Genomic DNA, 17,110 nt, shown 5'->3' with positions numbered 1-17,110 from the left:
TCTTTTGTTTTTACAGCTTTTTTTTTTTTTCCTGGAGTCTCTACCAATTTTTTCTTGCCTTCTCTGTTTAGTCATATCCTTAAATTCTTCTGGCATCTTAAGCAGTCTACCCAATCTGGAAACCCTTCCTTTCCTAGATACTCCTCAGCTAGAGCCCTCTGTTACCCTGTTTCAGTTGGGATGGATGGCACTGAAGCCTGTGGTCCAGCCTTCAAAACTGGGCTCACTATTTCCTTGGTCCCATGACTTCCTGTTTCTTATTGTACTCTTTTGTCTTGTTCAAGCATATTTTTAAATAACTTCTCCAAAGTGAGTGTATGTCAACCTTCTGAATCTTTTTTCATCTGAAAATATGTCTATTCTGTGACCAGAATATTGTCTTCAAGCATCGTAGGAAAAGAAATACCTGAGTATTCAGAACATTGTCTCCTAATTATGCTGTAATATAATGTAAGGGATGTAATTACTTGTTTTTGTTTTTACCCCCAAATCTCTGTTATGATTGTCCATTTCATCATTGTTTAATTTTTTTCTTTCTCGTATTCATATTTTTGAATTGTAGAGCCTGCAGTCAGACTGCAGTTGTTGGGTTTATTTATTGATAATTAATTACATTTGATGACAAATGTGTAAAAAATGCAAAAATGTTTGAAGTATCCCCTTTTAGTTTTTATTTAAGGCTCTTTTTGCTTTTTTCCCTAGTAAGATGAGGTCAAACTGTTAAAAACTTGTTCCAAGACAATTTGTCTCTGCTGATGAACTTGAGCTTCTTTTTTTTCAAAAACACTGTCAACAAGATCTGAAAAGATTTTAGACCTCTGAGTGGTGGTGCTAATCTCAGGTCAATTCTATTATCTCCCGTTTGAACATAGCTGTTGAGATGGTAAAAGGTTGAGATATAAACTCCATTAACAGCATTCATGCCCAGAAGAAAAATGTGCTTTATTGTTTTAGTATAATGAATGGAACTATCTGAGTCTGTACCGAATTTTTCTACACCTGTGGAGGTGTGAGATTTGAAGCTTGTGACTGTTAATGAAGCAAACTGGGTTAAGCATTTACCCTTTACATAACTTAGCAGCATGTGAAATGACTCTGTGGAAAACATTGCTTGAAAGCAGGAACTACATTCATAGCAGGTCATGAGACAAATAAGGTGCTCTGTTGGAAAGTCCGGAGCCAGTGGGTTTGCAAAAACAATCTGATCCTGTATATAAATGAGGAAGCTTAACAGAGCAACTAATTAAAGTGGAAGGAACGCATAAGTTAACTGGTTCCAGAGCCATGATACATACCAAGGTGCCTTTTTTTCTTTAGTGGATTGTGAGCTTCATAAACTGTTTGTAAATTTGCTATTTCTAGTAACTCATCAAATAATGTAAGGACTCTTTATATAAATACTCTTTGACAGTACCTAGATATCTTATTATAGTGGTGGAGGAATGCGTTTTATATTATGACTTGCGAACTTCACTACTCACTTAAATTATGTGAAAGAGGTCTTCTAGTGCAGAGTCAACTTTTTACACATCATTCCTTAGAAACTCCACAGAGTTAAGAGCTGCATCCTCTCTGGCGAGGAGTCACTGGGGAGAGACAGCAGTAGATATGTTCTGTTCAGGCCTAACCTTACCCATTGCGAGGTAGACACAAACCAGTTCAAGTACCTGCCAGGTTCCCATCCCTTTGGATTTTAGAGAACTTCTACTTTGTCTTTAAACTTCCCTCATAGGATTACTTTAATACTTAAAAGAACAGCAATATTTTTTGCAGAAAATACATTAAAATTTGGTAAATTCATTTTTTAATTCATACACGTGTATGTGCAAAATCTCTGTATTTACTGCCTCTCCTCTGTAAATGGTTGCTTATGTCCTTGGAAACCTCTGTACTGAATGCAATCTTTTTTTTTTTCTCCTAAGATGATCATCTTTTTAAATTTATTTTTAAAAATTGAGGTAACATTGGTTTATAACTGAATGCAATTTTTAAAAATAAAATATACAAATTGTATTTGAAACTCAGGACAATCCCCAGGTTCAGGACCAGCCAACAATTTGTGGGGCTCATTGAAAGGTAAGATGCAGGTCCTTGTCTAAAAAGCAGGAAGACATTGCCAGTAAAGGTACTAATTTTTTTTTAAAGCTTTTTCCTTTTGAATGCAATCTTTATGAATGTAGTGATTTTTTCCCCTCTGTGCACTTAGCCAAATCTAGCAAGCATATATTAATTGCTCAGTGCTGTTTGTTGAATGAAATTAGATACAGACCCGTTCCTACTGTTGTTTCTCTTTAACTAGGGGTCTGCACTATGTTAGTGTATTGAAAGCGCCGTAGCATTGCTTCCAGGGTTCAGTGTCACCAGCAGGATCATATATGATTTGACTTATCCTGAGAAATAAAACAGGGACCAAGCAAAACAGCTAGCTACATTCTTTTTAATTTTTTTAAAGATTGGCTGGCAAATCTGGCTTCTGTTATACTTGAAATATGAAATATAATTATTCATGTTATTTAATAATAAGATGTATATTCTAGCAAGTATTTGGCATATAGGTGGTTCTTGCTGAGCTCTCTTATTCTTTTCTGTGTTTTTCTTATTTTTTTAAACGAGCACAGCTGAAACATCTGACAAATTGATTTAATAAACAGCCACATTGCCATCGTTCTTTTCATGAATCTCAAAGCTTTGGATGACCTTTTGTGTTTAATACTGTTACTTATTTTCCATAGTTCACAAGAGCCCTGGCAAGATCTAAAATCTGTGGCATCTAAACTGTGATTCTGCTAATCTGGGTTAATAAATAAGAAAATAATATGACAATATGAATTTGAGCTCTGAGATGATAGTGAACTTGGATTTACTTCTCTAAGTTAATTAAACTTGTCTTGATGTCTTCACAAGGTAATTTTATAAGTCAACTTGAAATTCGTTGAAAAGCACTTTGTAAGGTATTGGAAAGTCCATATTGTGTAGACTTGAACTGTTCATAGCAAGCCAAGTGGGTGGTGGTGGGTAGTATAATGTCTGGTGGTTCGAGTACAGCAAAGGCTCTCTACCGATTTATACTTATCAAAATGTACAGAACAGGGCCTAGTACGCAATAAGCCCTATTTACTTTTTATTATATAAATATTAAAAATCAAGAAAATATTAATTGCTGTAGGAAAAAGGTAGTTAAGTGCAGCAGTCCAGAGACCAGGTTAGTAGGATGAGGGTCAAAGACAAGGTTTTCAGCAGTAAGCAAGAGATGGTGGCATCTGATGTCCAAGGTGTGTGTATGTGTGTGTGTTTGTGTGTGTAGGGTAATGTCTGCATTTACAGTATAGTAAACAAGGCAGAAATAAAGGCACAGATGCAGATAGGTGATTAGATGTGGAAAGAGGAATCTGAAAGCTTTTTTTTGGGATATTATCCAAAAATAATATGTATTTTATCTATCTATCCACCCACACACATACATACACATATGCAATGCTTCTGACAAACCAAATAATAGAGAAAGATGAGATTTTCTCTTTTGACAGTTGCTGACTCATATACCTTGAGGTCTGCTGTAATTTTCTGGTCTTTTTGTTAACCTCTTAGAAGTTCACGTGCAGCATCCCTAAACTTTCACTTCATCCCTTGAAAAACACATCAGTACATCCTTGAGGAATATCTCTAACCCTGGCCATACGTCATATGGTTCTAGTTGTAGTAAAGATAGGATTCAAATAAGCATATTGCTTCCCTGTCTTAAGTATGAGAAGAAGAGTCTGGAATATTGTAATCTGTCTGTTGATTAAAAAAAAATTCAAAATATCTGAACCCAGAATAGATGGTGAGCAACAATGGCTCATATAGTGAGCATTTATATGTCAAGCATATGAATTCTCTCATTTAATCTTAACAATAATCATTTGAAGTAGGTCTCACTAAACCTTTTTATACATGAAAAAAGATAAAAGTTTTAGAGACGCTAATAATGCATTTGTATAAGTTCACACAGCCAATAAATTGTACAGCTGGTATCAGAGCCTGTTTGAATAGCTTTGGAAGGCTGGACTCTCTTCGTATGCTTTAACTCAGGCAACATATCGCAGCAGATTGAATACAGACACAGATAAAAGAATCCAGCTCCCTTCTATCAAGTCAGACGTTAACGAGACTTGCAAAATGTAAAACAATATCAGTCTTCTCACTTAATTTTTGTTTTGAAAAATTAAATTAGTTTTAATGAAAATGTATTATTTATGTTAATACACAATGATTTGTTGCTATTTTAAATGAATAAATTAATAAATGTTTAACATTTTCTCAGTTGTAATTTCTAAAATGATAAATATTCATTGACATAACCACACACACAAAAGCTCTTTGAAGTCTCTCAACAATCTAAAGAATGAGAATTGCTGTTCTAGAAAGCACTTTAAAAACGATAAAGATCTATGATTATTGAGATGGAAAAGTGCGCAAGCTACATTTTCAAGCACAAAGGGGGTCACAAAATTTTGTGTTTAGGATGACCTCATTTGTTCAAAATTTTATTCCTTTACAAACGTAATGTGCATAAGATATATCTGGAGGGTATTCTCTAAAATTTCAGTAGTGGTAATCTCTGGATGAGTATTTTCTTATTTATGTTTTATTATTTTATTAGTTCACAATGAGCATGTATCATTTAAAAAAACAACAAAGCTCTATAAACCCACATTTTGTATTTTTCCAGCAGGTGTCATTTTTATAAAAACATGAAACCATATAAAAAGTAAAAGCCATATGTTCATAAAAACTGTTATTGTAATGCATTCTTTGTAGACATTCTAAATCATAGTTATGATTTGTCGCCCAAGTTTATTGCCCAAAACTTTAATGAAGCGGTTTGAATCTACATGTTTAAGACAGTGTTATTGGTAGCTTGAGCCAGAAGATACTGATCCGAGGTATCTGATAATGCAGCTGTACATTAACAACTCTGCTGTGCTTTTTCTTTCCTGTCTACTGTTTGTGAATAAGCCTTGTAAGAGAAAATGAGACTGATGATGTTTATAAAAATACTGTGCATTGTTTAAGATCATAGCAGGCCACAGTGACTTTGTAGTGTACACAGTCATCAGAAGACACTGTCACAGAAACCCAGTGTTTGACGTCTACTTACTGTTACAGTCAAGCAATCTTTGGTCTTATCCTTTTCTCAAGATTGGAAATTGTCATCTTCATTCTCTTGATTCAGTTAACATGATTTAGCGTGTGGGTTATGTAAATCTGCAGAATCTAGGACAGTTTCTTATCAGTAAAATGAGGATAATTATAGAATTAACTCAAAGGATGATTGTGAGGATTAAAGGAGAAGCAATATATAAAATATTTAGAACAGTGCCTGGCACGTAACAATTACCCTATAAGTGTCAGCTATTATTTTCTAGAAAGTGCACAAAATAAGTCCACAGCAAATATTACTTACAAAGAACTAACTTTCCCCACTATTCATTTACACGCTGTTCCTATATTTACATTAGCGACGGCCATGCAAAGCCTCTTATCAGCTTTTTTTTCTTTTTAAGAGCCGGCACCTGCTTTTCAGGTGGCATTCATACTTTGATTAATACTATTTTCCCAAAGGAAAACACTCTGGGTTCAGGCAAGAACCTGTTTAGTATTCTGATCTGGGGAGGCGAGCAGAACCACCATTTTCTCTTGGATTATTTGCTTGCTCATTCATTCTTTCAGTTATTTTGCAAACATGTACTGAGTGTGAGCCATGTGTGCTAGGTCTTGTGCTGGGGAGAGGGATGAAGGCATGAGACGCAGCGGTGGAGCAGATGCCTTTGGGAACTAAAAATAGTGTAAGTGCCCTTCGGGGGAAGCACTGGGTGCTGTAGGCGATTTGGAGGGGTGTGTGAAGGCTACTGGGCTCTTGGGTCAGGTACCAGTTGGAAGAGGCTCTGGAGGACAATTTTCCTACATGGAATTGTGTTGTCAGAGGAGAATGTGGACAAAAGGACCTTCCAGGCTGAGGAGCAGTAAGGCTTTGTTCTTCACCTCCCTGGTTCCCCTTCTCTGAGGACATCTTATCTCTGCTGATAAACCCAAGAGGTCGTTATGCCCAAGAGGCAGTTCGCGTGGCAGATTTATTAGTGATGCTCTCATGTACTTCGCGTTCTGTTCGCTAGGCTAAAATAAAAGAGAGCACATGTGTTTATCCAATAGTTACAGGTCATCAAAGCTTTTAGGCATATTTAAGAAAGGCAAGGAGGTTTCTGAAAGATGTTTTCCCTTAGGTTCTAGGAATCATACCATAACTTGAGAGATTTTTTAAAAAAATACAACTTAATGATTACTTTTGTTTATTTCAGAAATGTTGAAGGAATAACCTCTCTCAAAAAATTTTTTTTCCTGACTCAGCCCACAAACTCATAGATCAATCAAGAAAATCACTTAGCTGGTATTTGTGTAAGGAAATATTTTATTATAAATGAATTTCAAAAATGTGGGCTCATCTTATCTTTTACAGTAGCATGTCTTTTTAACTGTCCCCCACTCCATCTTTTCATGTTGCCAAATTGAAGTAGAATTTTCAGGAAACTGGGGAGTTACTGCCAAGTTGATTTGGAAGCAGTGCTGCAGGGATATCCAGGGAGGATTGTGTCAGCTCACGGGAGGTAAGTTTAGAAATGGTTTAAGAGCCGGAGAGCAAGAGATGAGAAAGAATAGTTCAGGGAAGCTGGCAGACTGTGTGTCCAGGAGACAGATAATGAGATGAGAGAGTATTAAGCAAGGAATTTGAGAAGCTTGTTGGAGACACAAACAAGAGGACAAATTACTTGCAAGTCAGAATGTAAGTACCATGAGGTTAAAAACAAAATGTTTCAGCAGTTTACTCAGTAAATATTTATTGAGTGCCTACTGTATGCCACAGGTGGGAGGGAGATAATTTCTATTTAAAGAATTCAGGATAGGCTTTTGATAGAGTTCATAGTATTAACTTGCCCTTGAAGAGTATATAGAGAACGGAATTCTAAAGCAGGGTTGTCCAGTTGAAATATAATGTGAGCCACGTATGTCATTTAGAAAGTGCTAGTAACCACATTAAAAGAAATAAAAAGGAAGTTAAAAACTACAAACTTCCAGCTATAAAATAACTGTCATATGGATGTAATGTCTAGCTTGGACACTGTAGTTAATAATACTGTATTGTATTATTGAAAGTTGCTAAAAGGCTAGAACTTGAAAGTTTACATCACAAGATAAAAACATTTTGTAACTTTTGTACAGTGATGGATGGTAGCTAGACTTATTGTCGTGATCATTTCACAATATATACAAATACCAAATCACTATGTGGTACACCTGAAACTAACATAACGTTATATGTTAATATATCTAAAAAAAAGAGTAGTTCCTTGCTTATTACATTTGTTCAATAAAAATTTGCTGATACAAGGAATTTAAAAAAAAGAAATAGGTGAAATTAACTTTAATAGTATACTTTAATTAACGTAGTGTATCCAAATACTGTAACTTCAGCATGTTATCAGTATAAAACTTGTTAATGAGATATATTATGTTTTTGTACTAACTCCTTGAACTCTGCTATGTATTGTAACACATCCAATACATCTCAATTCAGGAGCTGACTAATCTCATCTTTTCCCACTGATTGGAAGATTTCTCATAACTGATGACTTGTCATATTCTAGTTTGGTATTTACTAACTATATGGTTTGAGACAAGTGTTCAATCTCTCTGTGTCTCCTCTGTAAAATGAGAATGACAGCAGTGTACTGTAGGCTTGTTGTTCTTAAGATTCATTTTTATATGAACTGCGGCAGTGGCTGCCTACTGTCAGAAAGTCTTTTAGAAACATATCGGGATCCTTCCATGGCTTCTTAGGTTCTCATATATCATCATCTCCAAATACTTGAGAAGAATAACAATGAGTCTTTCCAGTAAAAATCATGCATAGCTTTTTAATTATTCAAATTTTTTCTTATGTCTTTTGGTAGAATTTTTTTTTTGCTGCTCTTCACATAGACTCTGCACATTTAAAAAAAGGAAATTATAAATTAGATTTTGACTTTCATTGTATTTTGGAACTGCTTGTTGAAGTGTATGGAGAAAGTATTAATTAGAGTATATTATTAAGGTGCTTTGCACTTTAATAGTTCTAATAGTTTTTACTTGATAATTTTGGGGGAGGTCCCTAGATAGTCATATCATATGTAAATAATGATAATTTCATCTAATTTCCAGTAGTTCTTCTATTTCTATATCTTAACTCACTGCAATATCTACTTTACGAACAATGTAAAATTAAGGGTGATAATGGACATGCTTCTCTGTTACTGACTTTAATGGAAATATATCTCATATTTCAGTATTTATGTATTTTTTATTTAAGGAATCATCCTTTTACTCCAAGCTAATCAATTTTCTTACACAGGAATAAAATGTTGACTTTTACCTTTTTTGTATCTATCAAGGATCTATGACTTTTCTTCACTGACCTATCTGTAGGTTTCCTAATGTTCAATTGTCTTTCTATTCTGTTACAAATATTCTGTGGCCCCACATTCTGTTAGTATACTAGTGTATCATTTGCTAGTATTTTATCTATCAATTTCATATCCATATTGATAGATTGACACTGTAAACATACAGCTGTACAGCTCTGATATCTTGTGTTATTATGCTTTACCTTGTGTGTATGTATTTGTATTCATTTTAGAGTTTGAGCTATCAGAAAAGAAGGACCATTTCTTTTTCATGTTTGCATGCAATACTCCTAACTCATGGTGCCCTCATGTTCTTGCTGCACTGAGAAAGAATTTGATAAGTGTTTTTTGATTTGGCCTTAAATTCGATGACAGTTTGCAGAGAAGGTAAAGATTTGGGGATGCCAAAAGCCTTAAAGTACTTGGGCAATGAGGAGAGAGCTGGGGGCTGTAGAGTTCATTTTCATGAATCGCCAGAGGTTTCAAGTCAGATTTTTATTTGGGCAAAGTTGAAGCAAAAATATGGAGCACGTTCTAATACTTGTATATTACTCTTTAAGAATACATAGAAAATTTAAATAATTAGAGGAATCCTGCAACCTGATAGAGGCAACATGTATTGTCTTTTGCAAGTTGTTTCAAACCAGGAATCCTGGGGCTGAAAGTGAATATTGGGTTCAGTCATTTATAGACGGTAGAATAAATGATTAAGTAGCAGTTATAGCCCATTCACCCACTGGACGATAGGCTTCATGAGGAAGGACTAGTGTTTGTGGGAAAGTGATGATTTTCTCATAATGACTTGGATGCATAGTGTACATCAAATGGTTGATGTGATGATGAGGAGAGGAAGAAAAGTTGCTATTTATTAAGAACTTATTGCATCAGACACAATGTTAAGTACTTTATAAACATTTTATTCTCACAGTTTTAATAGATTGTGGATACTATCTGTTTTATAGATGTTGATACTGAAGCTAAGAGAGGCTAAATAATGTGTCTAAAATCACATAGCTATTCAGTGATGGAGCCGAGAATAAAACCCACATCTGCTTATTGGAAAGTTTGTGACCCAGTCACAATTAGGCAGAGTTGGTGTTATGGGGAAGGTATTTTGAAGTAAAAGAAAGTGGAAAGGTAAGGGCCTCTTTGCAAAACAGAAACTCTCTTCTATTTATTTAGAGGGTAATAATGAAAACTCTCCCAGTGGTGTAACACCAGAAACTTTGGAGACTGACTACACCAGGCTTACTTTGTCGGGAATCCTGTAGGAGGTGGTGTTATGGAAACCATGATATAGAATAAGAAGGTGTGAGCTTACTTGCTTTTTTCCTTCTTCAAAAGAATAAAGTATAAGAACATAAAATGCTGAGGAAGTGGAGTGAAGAAAATGAGGGATTGATTGTTTATAAATTCAGTCGATCTTTTTAAAGACTCAAAAAATGTAATCTTAAGGAATCTTGTTCATTACCATTTTAGAGAAAGACATCTCAGGTTAAAAAGGGTCTGCCTTTTAATAGAAGAGTCAGATAAACAAAACTGAAACACTTAAACGCCAGGTTTCATGTAAATATATTAATTTTGTCAATGATGGTCAATGTGTATCTAGTTTACTGGATCAGCTAGACCTGGGAATTTTGTCTGACCCAGGAGAATAAAAGAGCCCTCTTGGAAGCTGATGAGTTACTTTATGAAATGAGACTATATAAGGTCCCAAGGACTTCTGTTATCTGTTAACCATCAAATTGCTTTTGTGTTTACTCTTTGCTCAACATCTTGGTATCATGTTTGTAATAGATGTACATCAAATAGACATTTTGGTATATGAGGTTCCATATTACCTAAGAGGCTGTTGCATTCTGAAAGCATTCATTCAGTTATCAAATATTTTTTGAGTACTGAACTTTTGTTAGGTACTGTGGCAGACATGGGGTGTACAGTGGTGGTAATTAGTTCTATGATTTTTGTTTGTTTATTTGTTTCCTGTTTCAAAATATGGAGTTTTATGAAACTGTAGGGATTGAGAGGAAGTAGTGTAAGAATGACTAGGTGATTTTTGTAACATTTTTCATGTGTTAATCATTTGACAACAGTTTCTAATCATTAATATAGACTTAATATGCATTTGAAGAATTTTTGGTAATTTAACCAATTTTCAGTAAAATAAAAATTTAAAATACATTGACGGATGTTAATTTTTTATTTTTTTATTGAGTTATAGTCAGTTTACAATGTTGTGTCAGTTTATTGATGAATGTTTATGATACAAGTTGAATTATATGGAAAACAGCCCTAAGGCTGAACAAAAGACAAGGAGCAAAATCATTTGGATGGCATTTGCACTAACAAAATACTAGATTTAACCATAGTATTAATGTATCCTTAACATATTACCATAATTGTGACTGATAGCTTAGAACCTTTAAAATATGAAAATCTCAAATCACAAGATTTTTTTTATTTCAAAAGGGAAACTTAAGGCATTGAATAGTTTCTAGCAATTAGAAGTATATTTGCATATCATTAACATATTTTTGCATGCTACTTTATATATTCTTTTTAACAAGTTCCCAAGAGAATTCTCTTAGGCCTGGTTTAATAGATACCTTTAGATATTTTTGATATAATAGAATATCATTAAAACAGTTTTATAATTCAAATTTTTACAAATTCTGAATGATCTTTATCAGTGAAATCATACTTAAATAGTACAAAAATAAGTGAATGTTTTTGTTCATTCGAGTTTGAGGTTACAGTTGTGGTGCCGATAGGATAACACTTATTTGTATCATGTAATTGTTGAAACTGGGCCTTTTTGTTCCCATTGGCTTTAAGGGCCTTTTTGAAAAGTACATTAAAGAGAACTGCTGAGACATTTTCTTCTAGAAACAAGCATGGTTGTAATAAAGAATCAGAGTAATTTGTACAGCAGACCTTTCCTTCCATGGTTTTGAAGAACAGAGTCTACAAAAGTAAGCAGATGGGTACCGGGGTTCTTCTTGCAGGACTCCAGCACTCATGAACAGATTTCCCAGATTTGACATTTCACTGCGTCACTCTGTTCGAAGTTGAAGGTTCTTACTCATCTGCAAAGTTTTTGATGTTTATTTAGCAGCTGGCTAGGAGCAGGGATCCCCCGTGTTACATTGAAGGTATGACGTTCACACCTTAAATCAGACAGAAAGGGAGAAGTGGGGAGGGATAAATTAGGAGTTTGGGATTAGCAGGTACAAACTACTATATATAACATAAACAACAAGGTCCTACTGTAAAGCACAGGAAACTATGTTCAATATCTTGTAATAGCCTGTAGTGAAAAAAAATATGGAAGAGAATGTGTATAAATATATATGAATATATATATATTCTGAATCACTGAATCACTATGCTGTACCCCTGAAACTAACACAGCATTGTAAATCAACTAAACTTCAATAAAAAAATCAGACAGAAACATTTATATTGCCCCTAGTATATACTATATATAAAGACATATATATATATATATATATATATAAAACATACCCCAAGTGATTAAAATCAAAATTTACAAACAACTACAGTTAACTCTCAGCTGCTCAGTAAGTTCCTGTAGTGAGGTAAGTGCTGGTTTAGAAGGTGACAGTGTTCTCTGTGCTTGGCCCATTGGAATGAATTGACTCTGTATTTCCCATGATGAAACATAATTAAGAGTTTACTTTATATTAATTGTTTTTGTCTCATTGCTTTGTGACCACAGCAGAATAATACAAGCAGGGGCATATCACAGGTTGAAATAAATTTTAGGTGGTTATTTGTGGGTTGCTGCCCCATTGCTCTCTCTAAAGAACTGTAAGAGTTTACGTAAGGACCAACAGCTAACATAGTTCTATTTGAAAAAAATTTTTAGAAATTTCAGTGATGACTGTAGATGTAGCTTGCCAGCATTGCCGTCCCAACTGCTTTGTTATCTTTGAGTGAGAAGCTGTGATCCCGTGACTGACGTTAAGGGCCGGTCCGAAGGTTTTCTGCTTCTTCAGTTTGGGAAAGTTTTTGGAACACTGAGTCCAGTCTTATCTTAAGAACATATTTTTAGACGGGAGGGGATAGCTCAAGTGGTAGGGTGCATGCTTAGCATGCATGAGGTCCTGGGTTCAATCCCCAGTACCTCCTCTAAGAGTAAATAAATAAATAAACCTAATTACCTCCCCCCACCAAAAAAAAAAAATATTGAAAAAAAAAATTTCTGCAGCTTTGACACGAGTTTTCTTTTTACAACCATTAACATGATATAAATACCCCGACATACCTATCCTCAGCTTTTCTTTTTTGAAGAGCTCTGACTGATGCCTTTTTTTCCTGATGAATCATTGACAATTACAAGAATGCAAATTGTTCCCGATTTCTGTTCTCCCTTCTTCTTTAGTAATAGAATTTTAAACTAGGTGTGCAGGCCATCCAGAGTCAGAACTACATTTCTTAGCTTCCCTTGCTGCTAGAAATTCCTCTAGTTCTGGCCAGTGGGGTGTAAATAGATCTTTTGAAGGGGGCAACTTCCTTGAGAAAGAGAGAGCCCATTATTTGTATGTGTGTGTGTGTGTGGATACCTCTTGCTCTTTTATTCTCTTATTTACGTTTTCTTCACATCCTGCTGCCTGGAATACAGTTGCCACTATTTTGGACAATGGGGTGGAGACTCCCAGGCATAAGAAGGAGACAGAAGGAGCAAGAGTCTTTGATATTTAATGACACAGTGGAGCACCAACACAGACCTACACTGCCAACTGGACTTTTGTGTGAGAGGGAAATAAACTTCTGTTTTGTGTAATCACTGTTACTGTTTTGGGTTTCAGTCATAGCAAATGAACTCACTCCTGACAACTGGGTTCAACAGGTTCTATGTAATATTAACAGACTTTTGACATCTATATTAATATATATTCTCATAGACTTATGCTAGTCAGGACTCTTAGAGGCAAGGGTAAAAACCCCCACCCCTATGAAAGAATCCCAGAACTGAGGAAGACCAAGAGCACATTAGTCACACCTTCAAGGATGTTTTCAGCCGGAGACCCCAGGACTCTTTCTCTCCAAGTTTTGATTTTCATCTAGGTTTCATTTTGCATTTCTCTAGACTAGCTTTTTCCAGCGAAGGGATGTGGCCATCTGTTGTACCAGACTGACTTGCTCAACAGCTTGAGACCTCCAATGGGAAATAGCTGGGTCTCGCCTTCAGTTTGAAAAATATTAGGGAGCTACTCAGGTTGACCTGACTTGGGTCCCAGGTCCACGGCTATGTCTGTCACAGGTCCCATCGAGATGGTATGACCTCCATTGTGGACTACTTTGTGGGCGGTAGAGAGATTGGAACTGGAGGAGGGTGCAAAAATGGGCAGTGTCCACTAGAACCATTTGTTCCAAATTAAGGTGGGTGCTGTTTAGATAAAACACTGCCTGTTTCAGCTGATAAGTCCTTCATAAATGATTTATGATAAGAATCATCTTATTCTTCCTTGAAAGCTGTTCATGTATGAAACATACAGGGGCTGCTAGTTTGCTTCGAATTTGCTCTCTGACTTTGAAGTGAATTTTTGCAAGATGCAGCTCAGCTAGATCTCGTGGAAAATTTTAATGAAAATAATTCTGGCCACATTATCACACTGTACAGGCTAGTTATTAGTTGCCACTGAACAGATTTCCTTCATTTCGTTTATCTTCAGTCAAGTTGATTATAATGTCAGCCTTGAAGCATAGCTGTAATTATTAATCCTTTTAATATAGCTGTGAGGAAGCAATTGGGTATTAGAAAATTAAGACTACTCTATTATGAAAAATATTTCAGTGCCACACATTCTTTTTAAAATTCTAAAGTGAGAGTTTCCTTCAAGGAATTAAAATTTGGTAGTTAAATGTTTGACATATGTGAAACTTGATGAGTAAAAATATGTTTTGGGGGGTGAGGCTTTGAGTTACCAAAGTTTACTTGAAGTCTTAACAAATTTTGAAAGATAAGTTGTCATGTGACTGGGTTCTGTTGATGGGGAGAGGAGATCTCTGTCCACAGGTCATGTCCAAGGGTGAATGGGGCTAGGTTTGTGCTGGGCAAAAGCTAGCAATGACACAGTGCACTCATACAGGTGGCTTTCAAGCAATCTGGTGACATTTCAGAAACGTAAAAGGTGCAGTTTTATTGCTTTGGGAGTGGCAATATTTGTTAATCTGGTTTCCAGTCAGATGTCTGCAAGGTGCATGGTCAGAATGTGTTCTTTCTCCAGGACTGAGAAAGGCTCAAGCTTTTCATTGGTTTGTGCCATCAAAGATTTCAGGAAAATAGGACTGTTTGAATCATCTAAATCATAACATACTCTCCCTTGGTTCCATTCAGCCAGACCACCTAAGAGAAGAGGAGTGGGGCGGGGAAGGGGGGATTTCTTTGATATTTAATGAACAAAGAAGAATATCTTTAAACAGCCAGTATCAGCTCTGAAAAAAAGTCTTTTCTGATCAGAAACTGTTCTAGGTAATGGTCACCCTAGTCGCAAACAGAAGGAAGGAACAAGGGTCCAAAAGGCAGGTCCTGATGCAAAATTTCATTGTATAAGTTTTTCATTTCATTGGGAGCAACACTGCAATATGAGTCGTGTTGTTTTCCGCAGTTTGCCCCACCGTGCGCGCGGAGGCAGCGCAGAAGTGCGCACCAGTGTGCGCAGTCACCATGCCGGGTCCCCGCGTTCCCTGTGCCTGTGGGACAAGCAAGTCAGGTCAGAGATCAGGCATCTGGTTACTTGTGACTGACTTTCCTTCCAGCTTTAATTTTGGAGAGGTATGTAAATATATATATTTATATATATATATCCTAGGGTAGCAGGCGGTTAGGACTATTTTTCTTTGGAAAGGGGAGACTTTCGCGCATTGAGGGGTTAATGATAACGTTTACAAGTAACTGATGACTCTGAATAAAAGTTCAAGAATGTCAGATTATTCTCATTGGCAAGGTGCTCATTCACCACTGCTGTGGTGGTATAAATATCTGAAGTGATACGGAGGCCAGGACGAAAATAGGTTTCTGAGAAACCCCGGGGCATTTTTTTTTTTTTTTCTTTTTGATAACATTACAGCCTTATCGACAGATCTCAGCTTGAGCTTGTCACCTCCCTCCCGGTCACCCTGGGCTTAGCCGGCGCTCCCTTTCCTCTTTTCCCGAGGCCCCGACCATTTCACAACCGAGCGTTGCTCAAAAAGTTCTCCTCTCAAGAGTTGAGACATTTCTAAAGTTAAAACTCCTTACTGAAGTGCCCAGTCCTAGAATTTTGTTTAGATGAGTTTATACTAACTGTATCACAATAAAGGACCAAGACATATGTTTCTTATGGTGTTTATCATGTCCTGTTTGAAAATATCTAACGATTAATTGTGATCAGGTGCTGATGTTAATATAAATTTTTTTCAATCAAACTATTTTATTAACTTATTCATTTTATTGCCAAACTTCTTTGATCAGTTAAAATGCCAGTTAATTTACTTGACAGTGGTAAACGTCATAAGACTAAAATGGGAGTAATGGTAATGACATTTTATAAGCAACGGCATTTTTTCAGTAACTTATATTTTATTTTTGCTTAGGTAAACTAGTTCATGTGGGAAGGCTCCCTCTAGTGTTTGTGGGAGTAAATACAAGCGGCATTGAACTATACTTTCAAAAGATTTTGTATTTTTAGTGCAGTTTGAGGTCCACAACAAAGTAGAGAGGAAGGTACAGAGATTTGCCATATACCCTCTGCCTCACCACATGCTTAGACTCCTCTGTCATCAGCATCGCTCACCGGAATTGTGCATTTGTTACCAAGGATGAGCCTATATTGACACATCACCTAAAGTCTCTAGTTTAACTTAGGGATTTTTTTTTTTTTTTTTTTTTTTTTGGTTTGTACATTTTGGATTTGGACACAATTTATAATGATATATACATCATTATAATATTATACACAGTATTTTCGTTGTCCTAAAATTCTCTGTGCCGTGTCTCCATTATCCCCATCCCAGCAACCACTGAACTTTTTATTATCCCCATAATTTTGCCTTTTCCAGGTGTCCTATAATTGGAATCATGGAATATGTAGACTTTTCAGATTGGCTTCTTTCACTTGTCATATGCATTTAAGTTTCCTGCATGTCTTTTCATGGCATGATAGCTTATGTCTTTTTTAGCACTTGCTTAATATTCTATTGTCTGGATGTATGACTGTATATTCTTTCACTACTGGAGGACATCTTGTTTCCTTCCAAGTTTTGGTAATTATGAATAAAGCTGCTTAAAATATCCATGTGCTAGTTTTTGTGTGGGTTAAGTTTTCAACTCCTTTGCGTAAATACCTAGGAGCGAGATTGCTGGGTCATACGGTAAGAGTATGTTCAGCTTTGTAAGAGATCACCAAACTGTCTTCCAAAGTGACTGAACCATTTTGCATTCCCACCAGCAATGTATGAAAAAGTTCCTGTGGTTCCACATCCTCATCACCATTTGGTGTTGTCAGTGTTCCAGATTTTGGCCATTCTAATAGGCGTGTAGTGGTATCTCGTTTTCATTTGCATTTCCCTGATGACATGTGATGTGAAGCATCTTTTCATATGATTCTTTGCTATCTGAATGTCTT

General features: G+C 35.9%; 1 protein-coding gene across 5 annotated transcripts in view; it reads left to right on the top strand.

The window, feature by feature from the left end:
• TBC1D4 (TBC1 domain family member 4) overlaps positions 1-17,110 on the top strand; it is a 173,818-nt gene that overhangs the window by 74,920 nt on the left and 81,788 nt on the right. Inside the window, exon 1 of one of the 5 annotated variants that reach the window (XM_074378326.1) lies at positions 5,790-5,828. The exons of 2 other annotated variants lie outside the window; for them this stretch is intronic. In XM_074378326.1, coding sequence (XP_074234427.1) covers positions 5,805-5,828 — 24 coding nt within the window. In that variant the 5' untranslated portion in view covers positions 5,790-5,804. Of the gene's footprint in view, positions 1-5,789; positions 5,829-6,799; positions 6,821-15,154; positions 15,280-17,110 lie in introns of those variants that run through there. 2 more of the 5 variants (XM_074378328.1, XM_045509149.2) reach the window with 2 other exon arrangements.

The sequence above is a fragment of the Camelus bactrianus genome, chromosome 14 (assembly GCF_048773025.1).
Source record: "Camelus bactrianus isolate YW-2024 breed Bactrian camel chromosome 14, ASM4877302v1, whole genome shotgun sequence".
In the NCBI taxonomy this organism is placed as follows: domain Eukaryota; kingdom Metazoa; phylum Chordata; class Mammalia; order Artiodactyla; family Camelidae; genus Camelus; species Camelus bactrianus.
This window is presented reverse-complemented; position numbering and strand designations above follow the sequence as displayed.